The sequence below is a fragment of the Scomber japonicus genome, chromosome 11 (genome assembly GCF_027409825.1).
Source record: "Scomber japonicus isolate fScoJap1 chromosome 11, fScoJap1.pri, whole genome shotgun sequence".
Classification (NCBI taxonomy): Eukaryota; Metazoa; Chordata; class Actinopteri; order Scombriformes; family Scombridae; genus Scomber; species Scomber japonicus.
The window spans coordinates 26,296,510-26,320,042 of record NC_070588.1 but is presented as its reverse complement, the minus strand read 5'-3'; the positions used below and the strand labels follow the sequence as shown (position 1 = coordinate 26,320,042).

At 37.7% G+C, this 23,533-nt stretch overlaps 1 protein-coding gene across 1 annotated transcript; it reads right to left on the bottom strand.

The window, feature by feature from the left end:
* Positions 1-8,422: 8,422 nt before the first annotated feature.
* On the bottom strand, positions 8,423-10,145 carry LOC128367677 (CD209 antigen-like protein E). The gene is made up of 3 exons (XM_053328291.1): positions 9,956-10,145; positions 9,592-9,701; positions 8,423-8,585 (listed from the first exon to the last, which is right to left on the bottom strand). Exons 1-3 carry the CDS (start codon positions 10,112-10,114, stop codon positions 8,423-8,425), a joined length of 432 nt encoding a protein of 143 aa, XP_053184266.1. The 5' UTR covers positions 10,115-10,145.
* Between the last annotated feature and the right edge of the window lie 13,388 nt (positions 10,146-23,533).

The window sequence follows — 23,533 nt, the reverse complement described above, 5'->3', positions numbered from 1 at the left end:
TGCGCGCCAACATTTTTTCCGGTCCTTTACACAATATGGAAAGTAATGTAAAATTAAAAAATATAGTTCTAATAGAAAGCTAACTACTTAGCTGTGTGTCCTGTGTAGGTGAAAGTGATATGCAATTGCAATTTCTTTTGTGTCAACAAATTATTGTTAACATGAGTTCATTCACATTATCAAAGTCACAATAAACTTTATATCTAAACCTCGGACCTGTACTTCAGACCTGTAGTGAGGGAAATATGATCCGCCGTAAACATGGTGCATTTTATTTTGAAAATTAACCCGGTGTTTTATTTTGTATTTTGTACATGATTTCCTGTACCGCACGATCTGCTCTGTGCTGATTTGACGTCCGGCAAAAATAGAAGTTGACACATTGACCAAAAAAAAGCGTTTTTCTGAAATATTACCCATATTTAAGCACGTTGAATAAGTGGACGGAGACTAGTTAGACCATAACTCACAGGTTCAAGTTGCTCCACTGTCATGTCTCCTCAGTTATCCATGGGGCAGCTCTCTCTCTCTCTCTCTCTCTCTCTCTCTCTAATGTAATTTTTAAAAAACGCACACACACGCACAGAGGGCACTTTTTAATACGAGGCAAAAAGGGCAGGGGCTCAAGCACCCCTAGGGTCCTATATGTGCACGTGCCTGGTACTGTACACACAATGTAGAAGAGCACCTGCAAAGGACATTATGCTAAAACTAGAGGATGATGTGGCAATGAGTCCTAATTTTAAAATGTATCTTCAATCAACAAGTTTGTTGTAACTTGTTGATTGTAACTTTGTAAAATAATAATAAAAAGAACTATACATATAACTGTTTTTGTGTTTACTCAGCTTTATAGGTTTTGAAATATTTTTGGTGTTACTAGGGGAGTTCGGGGGTATGCTCCCCTGGGAGAACATTTTGAAAAAACAACCCCTTAAATAGTGGCTTTAGGGGACTTTTAAGAGACTTATAATTGCAAAATTTAGACTTAAAACATAATACATTCAAGTTACTGTATAGTCAATTAAGGGCTTATGCCTAATTAAGGTCAATAGGCCTAGCAGGTGGCTCACTGGAATCGAAAGCACTCACGTAGTTCTATTTCAGGTACCTTTTTCATGCTGTTGAATTTGTTGTCCACTAGGTGGCAATGTCCAATAAATAAAATGTATTTCAGCTAATGTAGTAGAAACTGTAGCTCATACAGTCTAAAACACCTTCAAGGTTACTCTTCAACATCCCTGTTCAGTTTAATTTTGTCTTCATTCACTAAATGATTATGATGACTATTGTTACTGCTATTTTATTGTCATGTTAATCAATCAACATTAAATAGAGGGATTGAGACACTGTTAGTACAATGCAAAATGATTTAATGAAAAGAGTAAAAGTTGCAAGTTATGAAAAGGTATTCTTGCTACATTACAGTTCTTTGCTTCATATTGAACACATTGAGTGAAAGAACAATTACATACTGTCACTCAAATCACCACACCATAAAAACTGAAATGTATATTGCCTCACTGTTATAACTAAATAATATCTTTGAATATATTTGAATCTTTGAAAAAGGTATTCTTGCTACATCACAGCTCCGCTGCATCTCGAACAAAATGAGTGAATGAACAATAATGATTACAAACTCTCACTCAAATCACTGCAAGGGATATTTAATAAATTCTCATAACAATTTCGGCCATAGTGTTAGTGTTAGCCTACACGAGGTCAGCCAGGCTAGGCTCTAAAATTACCTATACATTACCACCAACTTGAAACAGCGTTTGGCAGATCACTGGATGATGCTGCAGCAGTGGTTGGTAACACAACATGGCTGGATGGAGTTTTCATCAGTCCATTCTGACTGATGAGTACTCAATGACTGAGAAAGATCAGACAGTGACTTAGACTACAGCAGACTGATGTTAGGCGGCACCGCTTGGCTCGATGTAAACATTTGTATTCAATCAGGCTACCTGTTTAGTTGGTTTAGTCAGTTTTGTTCAGCGTGGAAAATTTCATTCATTCTTTTGGTTTTCTTTATAATAGGGGTATGATTGATGGATAGCTTATTTTTCCTGCAATAGGCTATATGTTCCTGAGCCATTAATCGGTCCAAGGAAGATTTAAAAGTAATAATAATTTTTTTAAATAAAGCTTGAAAAAAGATCAGAGGCTTTTAATGAAAGATCCGGGGCTTAAGCTCCAAAACCCAAACCTTTGGAGAGGCACCTGGCTGCAGGCCTCCACTGTGAGGTCGCTTCCTGAACCTTGGCGCCGTGTGTGCCACACACAGATGTATACTTTGTCTTGTTTGCTTCAACATCCTACAAGGCAATCACTTCAATGGTCATCAAGTTAATTCAAACTTGTCACTTCACTTGTCTGGCATTCTCAGCTTGCTTTCTATGTCATAGCACTCTCTTCAGGTTCCATTAATATTAACCTTTATTTTACTTTGAAAGGCCATTGAGGAGGAATCCTCACTTGTATTAGTGTGGAGAAACAGCAAAAACAACACAACAACAAATAACACAAAAAAACCCTAAAAACATATATCAATACAATGTGTCAATCAATACAAAAGAAAGAAAGTTATTAACAGAATATTAAGAAAACGTAATCATAACAATCACACTCAGTTTATGAGAAAACATTTCAAATTCAGGTCTTCATTAAATCCATGTGGTGATGATGTGTTCAGTTTATGAATCCAAAATGCTTTAAAAGATTTAATGAATAATGAGACCATAATCGTTAAGCCAGGGATAAGGGTGGAATAGTAGTTATACAAAATACTGAGGACTTCATGATAGAAATGAAAGACTATGTAGTATTGTTTAAAGTCTGTTGTGATTGGAGAAACAAAGCTTTTGCTGGACTTTGAAAAGCATTTTATATATCCAAAGGGGGACATCTGCTGGCCAAACCTGATATTGAGCTCATGATCAAACAGTGAGTCAAACTAGCTACTAATAAAAAAGAATGTAGTCATTTTTATAACAATGTTTCTTTCTAGTTATAGTATCCCATCTGAAACATCTGACATGGGGACACAGCAAGACTGAGCTCAAATAAACACATAAAGTTTGTTATCATTTATCAAACTAAAACTGATGCCATGAAAATAATTTGAAAGATGTGATAATCAATCACATGCTTAAAATTATATTAAAGCTTCAGAAATGCTCCTTAGTTGGTAGAATATCAACAAGTCAATCCTGGTCACATGTTGTATAATTCACAGTAGGAGTCATTTACTAAAATATGGTGAACCAATTCTGTGCTTAATAAGCATGTTTTAACCCTCATACTGTGGAATTAGACAGAATTGCTTCTTGTCTAATTTTTAATGTTGTGTGTTACAGAGAGAACTTGTCCTGCAGGATGGAAGATGTTCAGCTGTTCCTGTTATCTCCTCTCCAGTAGCAGTGCTTCCTGGTCAACAGGCAGACAGGACTGCAGAGAGAGAGGAGCAGATCTGGTGATTATAGACAGCCTTGAAGAACAGCTACACAGTGTTTGTTAGTATATTTGCACTTTTTTAAACACAAATTTGTGAATTCATTCATTATTTCATGTATTTATGTTCATGGATAATTGTTGTCAGCTTGACAATAATAATTCAAGTTCTTTGGATGATCTTGTGCTATTTTGCAGCATGTTTTTTTGGTATTTCATTCCACCCTCAACAAGCTAGCTAACATTCTTTTAACCTTTCACTGTGTTTTAAATAAACTCCAGAAGCAGTCACTCATATGCTGCAAGTATTGAACCAGCAATTATGTGACACACGCTTTAACCACACAGCTATCCATGCACTCCTACATTTATTTTCTTAATGATGAAGGTGTTGTTTTTGTTTTCAGTTTATTAATTTGTAAAATAATAAGACAAAGAAACCCCATAATGCATTAAAGCAGTAAAGAAGTACTGTGCAGGTGGGATTTTTTAAAAATATAAATATTAAAACAATAAAATAATTAAATTAAAATAATAAAACAGCTAAATTGTTGTTCAAACAACAATATAAATAGTATGTCTTTCTTTTCTTTCTTTTTTTGAAAACAGAAGTTCTTCTCTACCTTCACCGAGGAAGAAACTTGGAGTTGGATTGGTTTGACTGACATAGACACAGAGGGAACCTGGAAATGGATTGATGGAACACCACTGACTTTAAGGTTTGGCTTCAGATTGGTTGTTTATTGACAACACTGTCATGACCTGGCTCTAAAGCCATGACAACAATAGTGAGGGAGATGCAGGCTACAGGTAAATGATAAAAACAACACAAACTAAAGAAACCATGGGATGTGGACATCAGTCAAATTGGTGTTGTGTGTGTGTGTGTGTGTGTGTGTGTGTGTGTGTATCAGTGTAGAGTGTAGAATGTAGAATGTAAAAACAAAAAAGATGAATATGTGAACACAAAACTACAAATGTACTGGGGAGCTGAGAGAGAGAGAGCCAGGCCAGGAGGGCAGCGTCCTATAAGATGGGAGCATCAGGTCCAGGTGTTTCCAACTAAGACTCTGCCCTCCAGATACCTGCTGCACAAAGAAGCTTTTCTGGTTAATCACCAGTGAAAAAGATGAGAAACAGCCAAGTTTCACACATCACAAAACACTAAATCAATAAATAAAAATGTCACAAGTCAATTTACTTTTCAACTCTGGAGTAATCTGGTATGTTTTGATCATGTATGCAATGACAAAGCATTTTGAATTTGACACAGCTTTGATTTACCCATCTAGCTGGTGTCCTATCTAAGACAATGACTGATGAGACTCCTGCATATTTAACATGCCAGTCTGACAGGAACAAAATATATGTTTCTGGGTTTTCAAGGTAGAGAAGAAGAGAAGAAGAGGTATAATGACTAGAATGAGGCACATTCAGTTTTCTTAAGTTTCAGTGATGGACTGTGTTCATGTCAGATTAACAGTGTCACAGTTCTCTTGTTCACTGACCTGTAGATACTGGGAGAGAGGTGAACCTAATAATGGAGGTGGAAACCAAGGTGTAGAGGACTGTGCACATATGAGGACTGGCAAGAAAACTGTAGAAAACTGGAACGATGTGTCATGTGGTACTTCTCTGAAGTGGACCTGTGAGAAAAATGCTGATGTGTAATATGTAAAAGTAAGCTGAATGATTTTGAAAAAGGTATTTAGTATTTAATGTCCTTTCATGTTTGTATATGTTGCTCTGAAACTTTTCTCTGCTGTGCTAATGACTTTTTGGTTCTGCTCTGCCTTTTTAAAGCAATTTCTATATTTAAATGGGAACCACACAGACACCACCAAAATCATAACAGTACAACATGCAACAGATGTATAAACCTTTACTTGATTAATGTCATAGCTAAAGATTTCATGATAGTTGAAAGCTGCAAAATTTCCAATTAATACCTCTTCTGGTGGCATCTCTGATATCATAGTTAAACAAAGTAATAAAGATTTTGCCTAATTTTGTCTTACTATAATGTTTTTTAATTTTACTCTATAATTCGTTCAGGGAACATTTGCTGGTGAGAGAAAGTCATCAAATGATTTTAGATAAAAATTCAAACCAAAACTATTCAACAGATGAGTTTATATAAAGTCAGGCAATTTCAGTATACTGTATAAGCACTGCACTGGAGTCAGATGTTTGTCCTTTTTAATGGACAAAACACAAAAGCAGCTTTCAATAAAATGTTACTATATGGGTCTTCTATGATGTCAGAAATCAACATATGGATGCTGTTTGGTAGTAAGCTCATTGGAAGGAGATTTTCATCTGCTGTTCATAGAGAAGTGTTTATATTGTTCAACATGATACTGGTAATACATTAGTTCAATTGAACAGTGACAGCAGGCGCTCTGTGCAGCATCTCTGCTGCAAAAGCTGCACATTCATCAACATATCAGTCCTACAGTATAAACAGCTGTGGATAACAGACACTGTAATAATCACTCACCTTCATTAACAGATCAGTACAGATGTTTTAACCACAGATGTTCACATGCTTTTCTTGTTGATAAGTTTCCTCCAGAAGCAGACGTGGTTCTGAGACCCATTTTCCAAAAAACATCAACAACTCACTTTGTGCTGCATATTTTTACATCTCCTCCCATCAGTGCACCGTGCATACAGCTGCTCACAGACGCTGTGGAGCTTTGTTTTAATCCATTTATTTTTTAATTAATTACAGTTTTAATTCTCTTTAAAATCATTTTGTTCAGTCATGGAGTTACAGGTAAACTCAGCAGGGTTTTATTTGTTGAAAGTATGGAAAGCTGATCATCAGTGTCATCTCAAGAAAATGTGTTAAATATTGTTCAAAATCTTTTAAATCATGTTAACCTCTCATACAGTTGTTAGGACTGGACGCAGCGTCACTCTCCGAGGTGCTGATCCCCCCCAACACACATGCACAGTAGTGTGAGGCTCATTCTCATTTTAATCTCTCTCTTTACAATTAATTAAATCTGATAAATATTATGACTAACCAATATGACATGTATTTTTTAATATGTTGATGTAATACTTTTATTTCTAATTCTTTGTATGTTTGGGTGCCTGTCCCTGTGTGTGTAACAGGCACAGTGTACGCTCATTGTGCACCCGCCTATTAAAATCTTGATAATCGACCTTTAAAAATAACAGTGAAATATGCGCCAGTGACTTCAGACCTGTTTTTTGTTGGTCAATGGCGCAATTGCTTTTCTCTCCATTAAAATAGCAACGCGCCACCAATGCGCCTGACCACACCTCATTTTGAGATGTGGTCGATTTCCAGCTCCTCCAGTCCACATGTCAATGTGTCCTTGAGCAAGACACACCCCAGATTGCTCCCGTTGCTGCGCCAACGGTGTGTGAATGAGAATGAATGGTTAGCTTCCTGCGTGGTAGCCCCTGCTATCAGTGTATGAATGTGTGTGAATGGGTGAATGAGTTGTAATGTAAAGTGCTTTGAGTGGTCATAAAGAGTAGAAAGGTGCTATATAAGAAAATGTTTTTTTTTTAAGGTGGAAGGGTACCAATATTTTCAGCCACGTCTATGTATAGGGATGGTACTTTATAAGATTTTATTGGTTTAGGCGGAGGCGAGCAGAGGAATAAGGTCATCAGGGTCAGAATGTATCTATATATCTATATATATATATCTATCTCTATCTATCTATATATCTCTCTCTCTCTCTCTCTCTCTCTCTCTCTCTCTCTCTCTCTCTCTCTCTCTCTCTCTCTCTCTCTCTCTCTCTCTCTCTCTCTCTCTCTCTCTCTCTCTCTCTCTCTCTCTCTCTATATATATATATATATATATATATATATATATATATATATATATATATATATATATATATATATATATATATATATATATATATAGTCATCTACAGGAGGATCTGTAGTTGTGGCTCTCTAGCTATAGGTGAGCTAGGCAACCACATTAGGTTTCTCTATCATGCAAAAAGTTGACTAATATGATGTCATCATGACATTTTCTGATTTTTAAATGGATTTTACCTTCTTTTTTCTTTTCTTTTCTTTTTTTTTAATTTTTTTTACATTAAATCAGACTAAAATTAATATTTAAAATTGAGATGATATATTTACTGACCAGGTTCACTTTTGAATGAATGAAATCTCCATTTGTAGCTGACCTCTCACATCCCAGTAGAACAGGGTTTTTCTGTATTAATGATGATAGAAGAAACATAATGAAACTTTGATTTTTTTCAAAATATTTTAATTGTTGTCATGATTACATAAAAAGCCACAACAAGTATTAACTAGCATCATTACAAAGGACAAACATCTGACTCCAGTGTAATGCTCCTATGCTGAAATGTTCGGACTTTATATAAACTCATCTGTTGAATAGTTTTGGTTTGTATTGTTTCTAAAATCATTTGATAACTTTTCTCAACAGCAAAAAAACACTAATTATCAAGTAAAATTCACAAACACTGATGGACTCTGTTAAAGAGATCTGCTAGCTACTGAACACATTTAATTTAAAATCATTTTCAGGAATATAGTAAGACAAAACTAAGTAAAATCTTTATTACTTTAACTATGATATGACAGATGCCATGAGAAGAGGTATCAATTAGGATTTTCTTTAGCGAAGACATTAATCAAGTAAAGGTTTTTTATTAATCTGTAGCATTTTGTACTGTTATGATTTTGATGGTGTCTGTGTGCTTCTTTTGTTGTTTGGAACATTGGAAATTGATTTATGAAGCTTTTCTGTCAAGACATTTAAATATCTCATTTAAATATAGAAATCACTTTAAAAAGGCAGAGCAGAAGCAAACAGTCATTCGCACAGCAGAGAAAAGTTTTAAAGTTACACATAAAAACATCAAAGTGCACTAATCACTAAAGAAAATTTGCAAATCATAGCTTAATTTGTAAAAGCACTTTATATTGTATATTAGACATCAGCATTTTTCTCACAGGTCCACTTCAGAGGATAATCACACAACACATCATTCCAGTTATTTAGAGTTTTAGAGCCGGTATAGAACTGTGCACAGTCCTCTTCACCCCACTGTGGATCTCCACCTCCATTATCAGGCTGACCTCTCCTCCAGTAGCTACAGGTCAGTGAACAAGAGAACAGTGACACTGTTAATCTGACATGAACACAGTCCATCACTGAAACATAAGAAAACTGAATGTGCCTCATTCTAGTCATTATACCTCTTCTTCTTCTCTTCTTCTCTACCATGAAAACCATATTTCTTCACAAACATCACAGAGTCAAATTTCAATTAAAATTGAAACATTCAGTTCAGTTGATTTTGTGTCTACCCTCAGACCCTAAAACCAGACTGGCATGTTAGATATGCAGGAGTCTCATCAGTCATTGCCTTAGATAGGACACCAGCTAGATTGTGTCAAGTTCAAAATGATTTTTCATTGCATGCATGATCAAAACATACCAGATTATTTCAGAATTAAAAAGAATATTGATTTGTGACATTTTTATTTATTGATTTAGTGTTTGGTGAAAAGTGAAACTTGACTGTGAACCAGAAATCCTGTCTCAGATGATTATTTACCATTGTTTGTCATCTTTTTCACTGGTGATTTACCAGAAAAGCTTCTTTGTGCAGCAGGTATCTGGAGGGCAGAGTCTTAGTTGGAAACACCTGGGCCTGATGCTCCCATCTTATAGGACACTGCCCTCCTGGCCTGGCTCGCTCTCTCTCAGCTCCCCAGTACATTTGTAGTTTTGCATTTACAAATTCATCTTTTTTTTTTACACTCTACACTCTACACTGACACACACACACACACACACACACACACACACACACACACACACACACACACACACACACACACACACACACACACACACACACACACACACACACACACACACACACACACACACACACACACACACACACACACACACACACACACACACACACACACACCACCAATTTGACTGATGTCCACATCTCATGGTTTCTTTAGTTTGTGTTGTTTTTATCATTTACCTGTAGCCTGCATCTCCCTCACTATTCTTGTCATGTCTTTAGAGCCAGGTCATGACAGTGTTGTCAATAAACAACCAATCTGAAGCCAAACCTTAAAGTCAGTGGTGTTCCATCAATCCATTTCCAGGTTCCCTCTGTGTCTATGTCAGTCAAACCAATCCAACTCATACTGCCTTCCTCGGTGAAGGTAGAGAAGAACTTCTGTTTTCAAAATAGAAGGAAAAGAAAGACATACTATTTATATTGTTGTTTGAACAACACTATATAAGCAGTTTATATATGATTACTCTGAATAGGAGAAGAACTTGTTCAGCATCCTGCTAGATCTGCAGAAGATGCTCCTGTAATTCCTCCTACTCGACAGGAAGGATAACAGGTTGTGAGAAGGGTGTTGAGGGTCCCTAATGAAAAAGGTAGCTCTGTGAATTACAAACTTACTAACAAACACTGTGTACCTGTTCTTCAAGGCTGTTTATAATCACCAGATGTGCTCCTCTCTCTCTGCAGTCCTGTCTGCCTGTTGACCAGAAACCACGCACACTGGAGAGGAGATAACAGGAACAGCTGAACATCTTCCATCCTGCAGGACAAGTTCTATCTGTAACACACAACATTAGAAATTAGACAAGATGCAATTCTGTCTAATTCCACAGTATGAGGGTTAAAACATGCTTATTAAACACAGAATTGGTTCACCATATTTTAGTGCATGACTCCTACTGTGAATTATACAACATTTGACCAGGATTGACTTGTTGATATTCTACCAACTAAGGAGCATTTCTGAAGCTTTAATATTATTTTAGGCATATTTTTTATTTTTTGCTGCAGTTCTGCATAAAATGTTTTAACGGCATCAGTTTTGGTTTGATAAATGATAAGATGATGATAAGATATTCCTTTATTAGTTCATTTAAACTCATTCTTACTGTTTCCTTATGTCAGATTTTTGAGGCAGGATACTATAACTGGATGACAGCATAGAAGGAAACACATGGGTTTATGAAAATCTTGAAGATGACCTGTTTCTCACTTTGATTAGCAGCTAGTTTGACTCACTGTTTGATCATGAGCTCAATATCAAGGTTTGGCCAGCAGATATACCAGTTTGAATGTATGAAATGGTTTGAAACCATTCTCAATACAGTTGCTTCAAAGTGGGCAAAAGTTGTGTCTCCAATCACAACCCAGTCTCACAGCAGTTTGTAAAGCTGCCACAGAACTGAATCTATTGTATCACACAGCACGACTTCCAAACTAATGTCTTTCAATGGGAAGTACATTTCATGCCTGCAGCACTGAAACCGTATTGCTGTTTTTTTTTACTCCATGTAATCTTCAGTTTGAGAATATAACTGCTGTGTTACTCAACCAGGAGATTTTATCCTTGTAATGTCTTTATCAGTCTCGTGGGCAAACTGGATTATTTGCTAATTACTTCTACTGACACAGAGCAGAAGAAACCAGATTATCAATCACAAGTACACGACATCTATCAGACATTTTTGGTAAAAGCCATTTCCAATTCATAAACTGACCTTTAACCTTATTTAACACACTGTCCCGTTATTTCTATAAACATGTTATTGCCCAGAACCCCCCCCCCCACACACACATGCATATATCATGTTGTACTGTTCATATAGTAATTATGGCAGCCCAATCAAGCCAAATGAGTGCCTTTAGGCTACCATAATTACTGTAGTAGCAGCACAACTGAACGGCCAAATTTTGTTAACTTGCTCAAATTTAGTTGATTTAATCATTTTCTTGATTTTTGTTTCTCTATCGTGGGTTAGTAGGGTACATGGATAAATTGTGTCTTTATCTTTCTGTTTTATATGTGGTTGTTGCTAATATTCAAACGGGAGTCTGCACAGGTTGTTTTATTTTGACAATTGACAGGAAGTTTTATGCTGATTCTGTCTGACCTCTTGTCTGGTGAGATTTGCTCTGTTGAGCTTGACAGATTCATAGCGCTGCAGCATGGAGAGCTTCTGCTGCTGGAGTCTTGTCGTGGCACTTAGGTTTGTATTACCTTAATGTCCTGTCCCTGGATGTTGACAGGCTGAAGAGGGCGCTTAGCTCTGTGGAAGTCCATCTCCTTTGTTTTGGAGGTGTTCAGCAGGAGACAGTTGGTGTTGCTCCAGACAGTGAAGACTTCTGCTAGGTCTCTGTACTCCTGTCCTGTTCATCTCTGACACACGCCACAATGGCAGTGTCATCGTATTTCCGTGGGTGACGTGACTCTGTGTTGTATCTGAGGCCAGCAGTGTACTGAGTGCAGAGGAAAGAAACGAGGACTGCTTCCCAGTGCTGTTCACCACCATCCCATAGATACATTCCCCCAGGCGGATGTACTGTGGTCATCCTGTCAGATCTCCCTCCATCACCTCGAGCTTGTCTCTCAGTAAAGAGGGTTCTATGGTGTTAAATGTACTTGAAAAAATCCAAGATGACATGGCCCCTTCCATCAGCTTTGGCAGCTATTATGGTGTCAGATGGTTCTCTGCCAAATGGATTCCTGAATTCTCATCCCTAACCCATTGACCCATTGAAATGTCCCCAATAATCATTACAGCCATTCTTTGGGGGCACGAGTGATCAAATATGAATGTTGCCGTCTTCTCTGATACCAGAGCTGTAGTAGACATCATCATGCCATGATTGGCATGGCATGCCATGATTGGCATGATGATGGCGGAAGCTCACCCATGTGTCAGCACAGCAACAGCTCCATTCAAGCACATCACATACCCAGCTACAAAAATGCTGTGGCTGACTCATTCTCTCATTTCTCATTTCAGAAATTCATACTTGGCACCAGCTGCCGACCCTCTCCCGACTCCGGTCCCACCGTTTTCAGCCACTATCTTCTGCTAAACCCACAACTGGAACAACTAGTCCTCAGCTCTCAAGACACCATCCTCAACTACCTCGCTCTTTGAACCCTTTCATCCTACCTGAATGGGTGGAACTGCTTTAAAACCTTCCACACATCTTATGGCCGCCCGTTTCTATAACTCGATGTTCTTAAAATTTCTAGCTTCATCACATATGCCCATCTACCCTTAAGACCAAATCAACCACAATTCAAGTCTATATCAGTGGAAACATCATTAATCTGTCCTCCAGAGCACCATGTTCAAGCTTTTCAAGCTCACTCACATATCAGCATGTTAAGCAAAGGACTCCATAAAGCCGAACCACATCCCCCGTCAAAACATTCACCACTCACCTCAGACCTCCTCACCAGTTGTATTAGAACCTTCGGCACAAGTGACCTTTCCCCTTCCATCAACAAGGTTTTGGGAATCCATGTTATTACTAACATTCTTGAGTTTTCTGCACTGCTACAAGTTCACTACTTCTTCCTACCACGGCTCATCACAACACGCCACATATCTGACATATCAGTCCACCCACCTGACACACTCGAGACCAACCAAACTGGCCATCCTCAACCTATCTTCCTATTCCGTTCAGATTAATTCTTGAGCCCTTATGACTACATCCACTTAAGACATGCCAATTCAATAATTATGATGAAGCAGGTTGAGGCTCCCACCCTCACTCTTCCACTCCATCTGAACTTATGTATCAAAATAACTTGACTGTTACATTCCCTTCTCTTTTCAGTTTCATTACCTCATTTTAATTTTGAGACTTGTCTGGTTGTGCTACTGCTTTGATGTCATTTTACACAAGTTTGACACATGTGATTATAGACAAAATGACCAAATGATGTTGGTTAGCTTACTCAGATATTTCCCTCTCACTGTAAACTGCATGAATACTACTCATTCTAAAACAGACACATTTCTCAGGTATAAAACAACGCCAACCCTAACCCTACACTGACAAAGGATTGGCAGTTAAGTTTATTTTATCTTTTGGCTCCTAAAATACTTAATGATGCTACAGTCACTTCCTGTTAATAGAACTTAGGAAGAACTGTTAAACTATAAAGTGCATGATAAAAAGATATCTGAGGGGGAAAAGTGCCTCATAAATACATACATTTAAATTTAAATAAATTAAAAGGTTGTAATAAAGTTACAGTGAAAAGGTAAACTGACATTAAATATAATTTATAGATCGTAGGATATAAGTATCATTTGACCTTAACTTTTGATTCCTAAGTTCGACACATGGTCTGACCTGCATGTAAAGAAACAGCTGTTCAGTAAGCACACAGACAAAGACTTACTCTGTGTGGACAAACACTGCAGTCGGTGTAGCTTCTGAGTAGTTTCAGTGAGTTTGGCATTCAGCAGGTCTCTCTCTTCAGTTAAACCATGGATCACATCACTGTCTGAAATATGTTTCAAAATATGTTTCTTAAACACAAAATACCTGAAGTATCAATAATGATATTAACTAAATTGAATCAAAATAAAAACATTTTTGTTTTTCTCCACAAAATCTCCAAAAATATGTTCATCAGTCAAGTCAAACTGTATGATTATGCAATATATGAAATACCTCCAATCAAAGGCTGAATTTCAATTCAATCAAATATGTGCAACTTACATCAGTAAAAAGTAGATCCTGAAAGCAATTGATGAGCTATATTTGGGACATCAATGACTATTGCCATGAGGCTATGCTGCAGCGAACATGGCAAGAAAATCGAGTAGTTAATATGGAAATTAACACTTCTACTACTTATGTTTGCAGCATAAAGTTCCTATAAATATATACATTCAAGTGAAAGGTTGCAATAAAGTTACTGGGATAATGTAAACTGACAGTAGTTTACAGATCATAGGATATGTATCCTTTGAGCATGTTTTCTGTTTTCCACGGCAACAGTGGGAAACATAGGACCTTATTTTAAATAAAGGGCCCTATGTTCCCCGCTGTTGTCGGTTGATGAACAAACCGGGGAACATAGGTACGCTCCCTGATTACTGACCTGCATGTAAAGAAACAGCTGTTCAGTAAGCACACAGACAAAGACTTACTCTGCTTAGACAAACTCTGAAGCTGGTGTAACTCCTCAGTAGTTTCAGTGAGGTTGGCATTCAGGTCACGGTCTGAAATATATCAAGATATATTAACTTAAGTTTCTGTTTTTGAATCAAATCAAAACATTTCTTAGTTTTTCTTTACAAGTATGAAAGATATTCATCAGTCAAACTGTATGATTATGTAATCTATGAAATAGCTCCAATCAAAGGCTGAAGTTCAATTCAATTAAATTTGTGCAGTTTACATCATTAGAAAGACATGGTAGATCCTGTTACTATTGTAGTGTCTTTATAATAATACCACTTTTCTTTTCTCAGCAAATATGTTAATATTGAATGAAAGTGTGGGGCTTTTCAAAACGGATTAAAATGTAATTTAAGGGAAACAACAAGAAAAGGAAAATGTTGACAGAAGTCAAGAGGGAGCACCAACACAAGCCATGGTGTCAAATAAATGTTTGGTTTATCTTTCAAAGTAGAATAATGCTCCTGAAAATAACAGGTTGACTCTGATGTTAACTTATGAAAATCAGACTCACAGTCGACTCCGAGGCCGATGAGTCCAGCCAGCAGGAAAACACTCAGCAGCCCCAGACAGAGAACAACAGCTCCATGAAATCTCCTCTCTGAACTCCTCGGACCTGAACAAAGACCAGTGAACAGGACTAATAACAGATTCAAACATACTACTCACAACTCAATCTGTCAGCATCTCTGTCTGACTCAACATTCTTACCTGTCTGATTGGTTGAAGGTCTTGAGGCAACAGATTTATTTTCTTCAATATTGGCGTAGATTTCCTCCATTGTTCAAGAGCAACTATTTCTGAGAGGATGAACTGTGCAATACAGGCTGCCGTACATGAACTGGAGAAGATACAGTCCACTGGTTTCAACTTCTCAGTTTTTTTCAATTTGAGGAAGTCACAACTTTCAGAGGTGATGAAAATTATTTGTATACAAAAGTATTTTGCATTTATTGATGTTTTCACATGAACAAATACAGAAGTCTAAAAGTCCTCATGTGACAGTGGCTTTAGTTAGGCGCCTTGGTGGCGCGTTGCTATTTTGAGGCAGAGGAAAGCAATTGCGCTACCAAAGACACTAGCGCATATTTAGCTGTTATTTTAAGAGCACATTATCAAGATTTTAATAAGTGGGTACACACACAGGGACAGGCAGTGGGACACAAACATACACACCCAAATTGACCGTTTTCTCCGCTGTTTAATTTAGCAATGCACTATAGATCGTTAATGTTTCTTGAGATCTAGACCCACTAAATAGTACACTAATAATAAATACCTTACAATCTTTAAGACAAAGTAATATTTTACAAACAGGCTTTTACCTGAGGTCTTTCAACAAGCATTGACAATCTGCTTACCGACATCAGGTGCATGTCAATTTTTAGGGTCAGGGTTTAGGGTTACATTTAAACCTGTGTAAATATTATTGGAAAATTAATTCGTTATAAATGTTGAGTCATTTGCCCACAACCATTTTCAAGTGTTCAGGTACTGAAGTGTAACGTTATCTAAAGTGGCACAGCAATGTGATAGATAAATTCAACAAAAAAAAATCTTCATTGTCTCTTAGCTCAATGAATAAAGTTTGGATTTGAGACACAACTATTATAGGTCAACATGCACTGTGGTTTAACCCTCCTGTTGTGGTTTTGGTTTATAAAGTATAAATGATCACCCAATTCTGTGTAAGACATTTTTAGCCAACTTCACATCTGACTTATTAACACAGGTTTCACACATATTTTGGGAAATTATAGTCAATACACCTAATTTAAATTAAACTATATCTCATTTTTGAGTTAATGCCTGTTGTCATCCTAGGTCAAAAATAACCTGAGGACAACAGGAGGGTTAAGTATTTCAAATTCATCATGAGCCAACCCATAGTATGAATACTTCCTGTTTCCTTCACAACAGGAAAGCCTTCCTTTTTAACTGTAATTGTTATATTCACTACAGAATTGTTATATTTTACAATATTATGAGTGTGTTTCAGTAATGTGTGTGACAGCGTTTTAGTAGTGTGTATGAGAGTGAACTGCCCCTCATACTAACTGATACACTGTCTAATTGATATGTAATGAGATCAAGGGTGAAATCTTCAGTCAGTCTGGGCTACTTAAAATCATTTCAGCTACTTAAAAATAAAAATGTCCTTACAGTTCTGATGGAGCTCAGGGTTCATCTGTAAATCCTGCTTTATTTTAAACAATCCCACCATCTAAACCTGAGTCTGTGTGTAACAGCTGATCTGTGTAGATGTGCAGCGGAACACAGAGCATTAATAAGTTAGATCCTGATCAATCTGGTGTTTATGAAGTTACCACTGCTGTACCGCGTGCATAAATGTGCACAGCCTTTTTCTTAGTTTGGAGACGTACTTATCGTTTCAGCTACTGTATGATACTGCAGCCAGATGTGTGATGCTCTCAGCTGCAGATGGGTAGGCCCATAAAACAGAGCAGATAGCAGGTGCAAATACTGCGCAATTCACAGTGCTGTAACATTCTCAGGGAAAGCCTCTGGTGAAACTCCACCTTGCCCACTGGTTGTGTGAATTCTGATTTTTCTTTAACTCATTCAGTACTGAACGTGTTTGGCAACCAGTGACCCACTGTCAGCTCTGAACACGTTATACCCACCAAGTCAGAGTCAGTGGAGAGCAGTAATGTGAGCTACAAGCTGTTATAAACTCAAGCACTCTTTTAATTAATGTAAGTCGTTGGAACTGCCACAGTATGTAACAAACATCCCTGCTAACTTTTAAATTCAATGTGTGTGTGTGTGAAGTGTGTGTACATCCGCCTGCTATGCGCACCTGCACACATCATACGGTATCATCCTCTACTCAGACCGTCATGGACCTCTCGTTTCTGCACTGCTCATGCTTGGGATTTTTACAGTACATGGTTGCAGATTATTCTTTGTTGTAAAAGGTGTATAAAATTGTAGTCCTACTAAATAACCCCCACTTTTATTAAATGTACCGGTAATCTGATGAAGTCTTTTTCTCTGTAACTGTAACGGAATACAGTTATCTGTTTTGTTGTATCCTAATTAGGTGATGCCGTAACCGTACATTACCCCTCAAGCCTGAAAATGAATATCAACCAAGTACACTCCAACAGTGTTGTGGGGGCACCTGGGGTGGCCAATCAGATTCCGGAGGGGATGCACGGCCACCATGTTTGCTACGTCCCTGCTCTAACAGTCAATGTTGGCTCCTTTGAACCATGAAAACAATCCTTCCTCAACTCCTACCAAGTAGTTTCAGTTGAGTAAATGAAAGAACAGCCATCTCACATGTCCAAGCCACATGGTTTTTAATTGTTATCATGATTACATAAAAAGCCACAACCAGTATCAACTAGCATCATTACAAAGGACAAACATCTGACTCCAGTGCAGTACTTATATGCTGAAATTTCCTGACTTTATATTAAGTCATCTGTTGAATAGTTTTGGTTTGTATTTAATCTAAAATCATTTGATAACTTTCTCTCAACACTGATGACCTCTCCTAAAGAGATCTGCAAGCTGCTTCATTTAAAATATTTTTTGGGAATGTGTCACTTTATGATATAGTAAGACAAAACTAAGTAAATACTTTTCGGTACTACTTTATTATAATATGACAGATGCCATGAAAAGGGACATACAATAAAACAACATGCAATTCAAATGTACAGGTAAAAAGACAGTGGTGGAACAAACACAGACTGACACTGGACAATCCAACGCATGTACTGCCATAAATATACCCCCCCCCCCCCTGACCCTCCATCAAAGCATTGACACAAGCATTTGCATCACATCACCTCACATCACGTATGAGAGCATGGTTTTATCCAGGCTAGCAACTCTAGCGGTGAAATTGAAATTGCGTTTAGCCCCTTTAAGGCTCTATCTCCACAATTCAGTACTGCATAGTCATCAGCCTTTTCATGTTTTCTGTAACCATTTTCCAACATGTATGATATGTTTAGAAGTAAATCAATGAATTGACTTTACACAGACTTTAATTCAAAGGATTTGAATTATTATTGTCAGTGTGACAACAATTATACATGAACATACTAAATATATGAAATAATAAATGAACATTTATTTTCAAGTAACAGGAAGATAGAGTGCAAATATACTAACAAACACTGTGTACCTGTTCTTCAAGGCTGTCTATAATCACCAGATGTGCTCCTCTCTCTCTGCAGTCCTGTCTGCCTGTTGACCAGGAACCACTCCTACTGGAGAGGAGATAACAGGAACAGTTGATCAGTTGAACATCTTCCATCCTGCAGGACAAGTTTTATCTGTAACACACAACATTAGAAATGAGTTAATTAATTTAAAACATGCTTATTAAGCACAGAATTGGTTCACCATATTTTGTTTGAATAAAACAAGCTGATGAGTGAAAATGTTGCAGTGTTTCATGTTTCTTCCTGGTTCAGTCATCACTCACAGAGTCTGAGCCAGAAGATTTAGGACAGTGGTTCTTAAACAGTGTGTAGTGAGGCAAGTCCAGGTGTGCCACGGGATTGTGTGATAATCCTACATTAATATAATAAGATCAGTACTTTGTATGCACCCATTTTCTAATACAGAGCCAAAATCTACATCCCCCAAATATTCTTTGTCTTTTTAAACACCAGTTTTTGCCACTGTGCAGTTTCCAGGTAGTCAGAATTATTAGGATCTGACACATCAAAGGCGCTGATTGAGACAAAATGAGAAAAAAAAAAAATTCAGAAAATCACATTGTCTGATTTGTAAAGAATTTATTTGCAAATTATGGTGGAAAATAAGTATTTGGTCAATAACAAAAGTTCATCTCAATACTTTGTTATATGCCCTTTGTTGGCAATGACAGAGGTCAAGCATTTTCTCTAAGTCTTCACAAGGTTTTCACACACTGTTGCTGGTATTTTGGCCCATTCCTCCATACAGATCTCCTCTAGAGCACGGATGTTTTGGGGCTGTCGCTGGGCAACACGGACTTTCAACTCCATCCAAAGATTTTCTATGGGGTTGAGATCTGGAGACTGGCTAGGCCACTCCAGGACCTTGAAATGCTTCTTACGAAGCCACTCCTTTGTTGCCTGGGCGGTGTGTTTGGGATCATTGTCATGCTGAAAGACCCAGCCACGTTTCATCTTCAATGCCCTTGCTGATGGGAGGTTTTCACTCAAAATCTCACGATTCATGGCCCCATTCATTCTTTCCCTTACACGGATCAGTCGTTCTGGTCCCTTTGCAGAAAAACAGCCCCAAAGCATGATGTTTCCACCCCCATGCTTCACAAGTAGGTATGGTGTTCTTTGGATTCTTTCTCCTCCAAACACGACGAAGTTGAGTTTTTACCAAAAAGTTCTATTTTGGTTTCATCTGACCATATGACATTCTCCCAATCCTCTTCTGGATCATCCAAATGCTCTATAGCAAACTTCAGACGGGCCTGGACATGTACTGGCTTAAGCAGGGGGACACATCTGGCACTGCAGGATTTGAGTCCCTGGCGACGTACTGTGTTACTGATGGTAGCCTTTGTTACTTTGGTCCCAGCTCTCTGCAGGTCATTCACTAGGATAATTTTGACCCCACGGGGTGAGATCTTGTGTGGAGTCCCAGATCAAGGGAGATTGTCAGTGGTCTTGTATGTCTTCCATTTTCTAATAATTGCTCCCACAGTTGATTTCTTCACACCAAGCTGCTTACCTATTGCAGATTCAGGATTCCCAGCCTGGTGCAGGTCTACAATTTTGTTTCTGGTGTCCTTTGACAGCTCTTTGGTCTTGGCCATAGTGGAGTTTGGAGTGTGATTGTTTGAGGTTGTGGACAGGTGTCCTTTATACTGATAACGAGTTCAAACAGCTGGTAACAGGTAACCAGTGGAGGACAGAGGAGCCTCTTAAAGAAGAAGTTACAGGTCTGTGAGAGCCAGAAATCTTGCTTGTTTGTAGGTGACTAAATACTTATTTTACCGAGGAATTTATCAATTAATTCATTAAAAATCCTACAATATGATTTCCTGGATTATTTCCCCTCATTCTGTCTCTCATAGTTGAAGTGTACCTATGATGAAAATTACAGGCCTCTCTCATCTTTTTAAGTGGGAGAACTTGCACAATTGGTGGCTGACTAAATACTTTTTTGCCCCACTGTAGTTTACAGATTGTAGGATATAAGTGTTATTTGAGCATGTTTTCTGATTCATAGGTTCAATACATGACACTGTGGTGAGTCCTGACCTGCATGTAAAGAAACAGCTGTTCACTACCCACACAGACAAAGACTTACTCTGCTCAGACAAAGTAGTAGTTTCAGTGAGGTTGGCATTCAGCAGGTCTCTCTCTTCAGTTAAACCACGGATCACATCACCGTCTGAAATATATCAAGATACATGTTTCATAAACACAAAATACCAATCTTAAACTCTATGCAATCTATGAAATACCTCCAATCAAAAGCTGAATTTAAACTCAATTAAACATGTTTCTTAAACACTTTAAACAATCAAAGATATGAACTAAAGTTTCAGTTTTTGAATTTAATCAAAACATTTCTTAGTTCTCCTCCATTAAAAAAGATATTCATCAGTGAGTCAAAGTGCATAATTATGCAATCCATGATATATCGCCAATCAAAGGCTGAAGTTAAACTTATGATAATACCACTCATCTTATATAAAAATATGTTAATATTGAACAAAACTTCATTTCTTGTATGGTACTTTTCAAAACTGATTAAATGTGATTTAAAAACAACAAGAAATGGAAAAGGTTATAAAAAGTCAGTGACTGTTTCTGGAGAACTAACAGGTTGACTCTGATGTTAACTTATGAAAATCAGACTCACAGTGGACACCGAGGCCGATGAGTCCAGCCAGCAGGAAAACACTCAGCAGCCCCAGACAGAGAACAACAGCTCCATGAAATCTCCTCTCTGAACTCCTCGGACCTGAACAAAGACCAGTGAACAGGACTAATAACAGATTCAAACATACTACTCACAACTCAATCTGTCAGCATCTCTGTCTGACTCAACATTCTTACCTGTCTGATTGGTTGAAGGTCTTGAGGCAACAGATTTTACATATTCAACATTGACATAGATTTCCTCCATTGTTCAAGTGCAACTATTTCAGAGAGGATGAACTGTGCAGCACAGGCTACTATGCATGAACTAGAGAAGATAAACTGTCTACTGGTTCCAACTTCTCAGTCTTTTCAAATTGAGGAAGTCACAATTTTCAGAGGTATGAAAATTGTTCATGCATAAGTAATTTGCATTTATTGATGTTATCACATGAAGAAGGTGACAGGTTTTTCAACTTGAGGAAGTCACAACTTTCAGAGGTCATGATGATGATGTTTTTGCAAAGGTAATTTGATGATGTTATCACATATAGAAATACTTCTAAAAGTCCTCATGTGACAGTTGCTTTAGTCTAATAACTTAATAGAAACAGATATAGACTATTGTAGAGGTTATGAGTATAGATGTTTCTGGGATGGACTATGTAATGTGATAATTAGTGAAAATGAAGAGTATTCTAGTTAGTTGCATTGATGACTGATCACCAGTCATTAGGATTCATTATCTGGATGTGTTATTTAGGGTCACAGCATTTTCTTGCATACATAGATGAAAAGTCAATAGCAGAGTTGTCTCTTTATATTCTAATAATCTGACAGATGGACTCTGTAAAAAGTAAAAAGTGTGTTTAAAAGTGCTTCATATATGCTTCATATATGATGATAGAAGTCTTATTACTAGATAAATAGATAGGGGCGACTGTGGGCAGGAGGTAGAGCGGTCGTCCTCCAATTGGAAGATTGGTGGTTCGATTCCCGGCTCCTCCAGTCCACATGTCAATGTGTCCTTGGGCAACACTGTGCCAACGGTGTGTGAATGTGAATGAATGGCTGCGTGGTAGCTGCCATCAGTGTATGAATGGAATGTGTGAATGTGTGTGATGTAAAGTGCGTCGAGTGGTTTGAGTAGACAGAAAACAGTGAAGTATATCTGAATGGAGAAGACACTAGAAACACAGTACAACTGGTGTAAGTTGGAGACTAACTCGTGTACATCCTCATCGCTGCAGGTTTTAACATGTAGTACTTTGCCCTTCTCTCACTCACAGTACACAACTAATCCCATCACACACACTTTCATCTGCTACAGTAGAATTGATCACAGGTTTATTTCCATGGCCAGAACATATCAGTGTTGTCTGATAGACTTGCATGTCAACATACAAGTGAACTGAGCAGTTCTGACTTGATCACTAGTATTGACTACTTCCAATTACAGGATTTTGTAAGAACTCATTCTTCCCTCAAATCCCACCTGATGATCATATGCTTCTAGCTGAAACTTCCACCAAAGGCCATGTCTCTCATCTTTATGACCTGCTTTTACTAGCTATTTAATCAATTGCACAGGAAATTAGAGCTGAATTGGAGAAAGACCTAGAAAATATCAGATCTTCCTCTTTGTGCGCTTGGTTAAGTCCTGTTAGGTTTAAGATACTCCATCAAATCCATTAGAGCAAGGCTGGAGTCTCTAAAATGTAACCAGACATGTGACTTACTCACATGTTTTGGTCATGACCTAAATTATTGAAGTTCTCAGATTCATTCTTCAAACTAATATCTGATATAACACGGACCCAAATTCTGCCTTCCCCACATGTAGCTATCTTTAGAAGTTTATCAGACAACAAAGTGTCAACAAATACTCAAACCAGTGCAGTTGCCTTCACCTCCCTAATAGCTTGCAGAAGAATTGTTCTGTTATAGAAATCCCCCTTTCCCCATCATCTAAATCTTGGCTGTGCAATGTGGTGTCCCTTCTATAATTGGAAAAAAAACTTACACACTCTGTAAAAAGGCTCAAACAATAGGTATTTCTTCTCCAGCAACTATTAAATAGTTGTTGTAAATAGTTGAGTGGCTGTCTGCCAGTGAAATCTCAAAGTAGACATTGCTGCACATAGTTTTAACAGCTTACTGACCACTGAACCTATATCC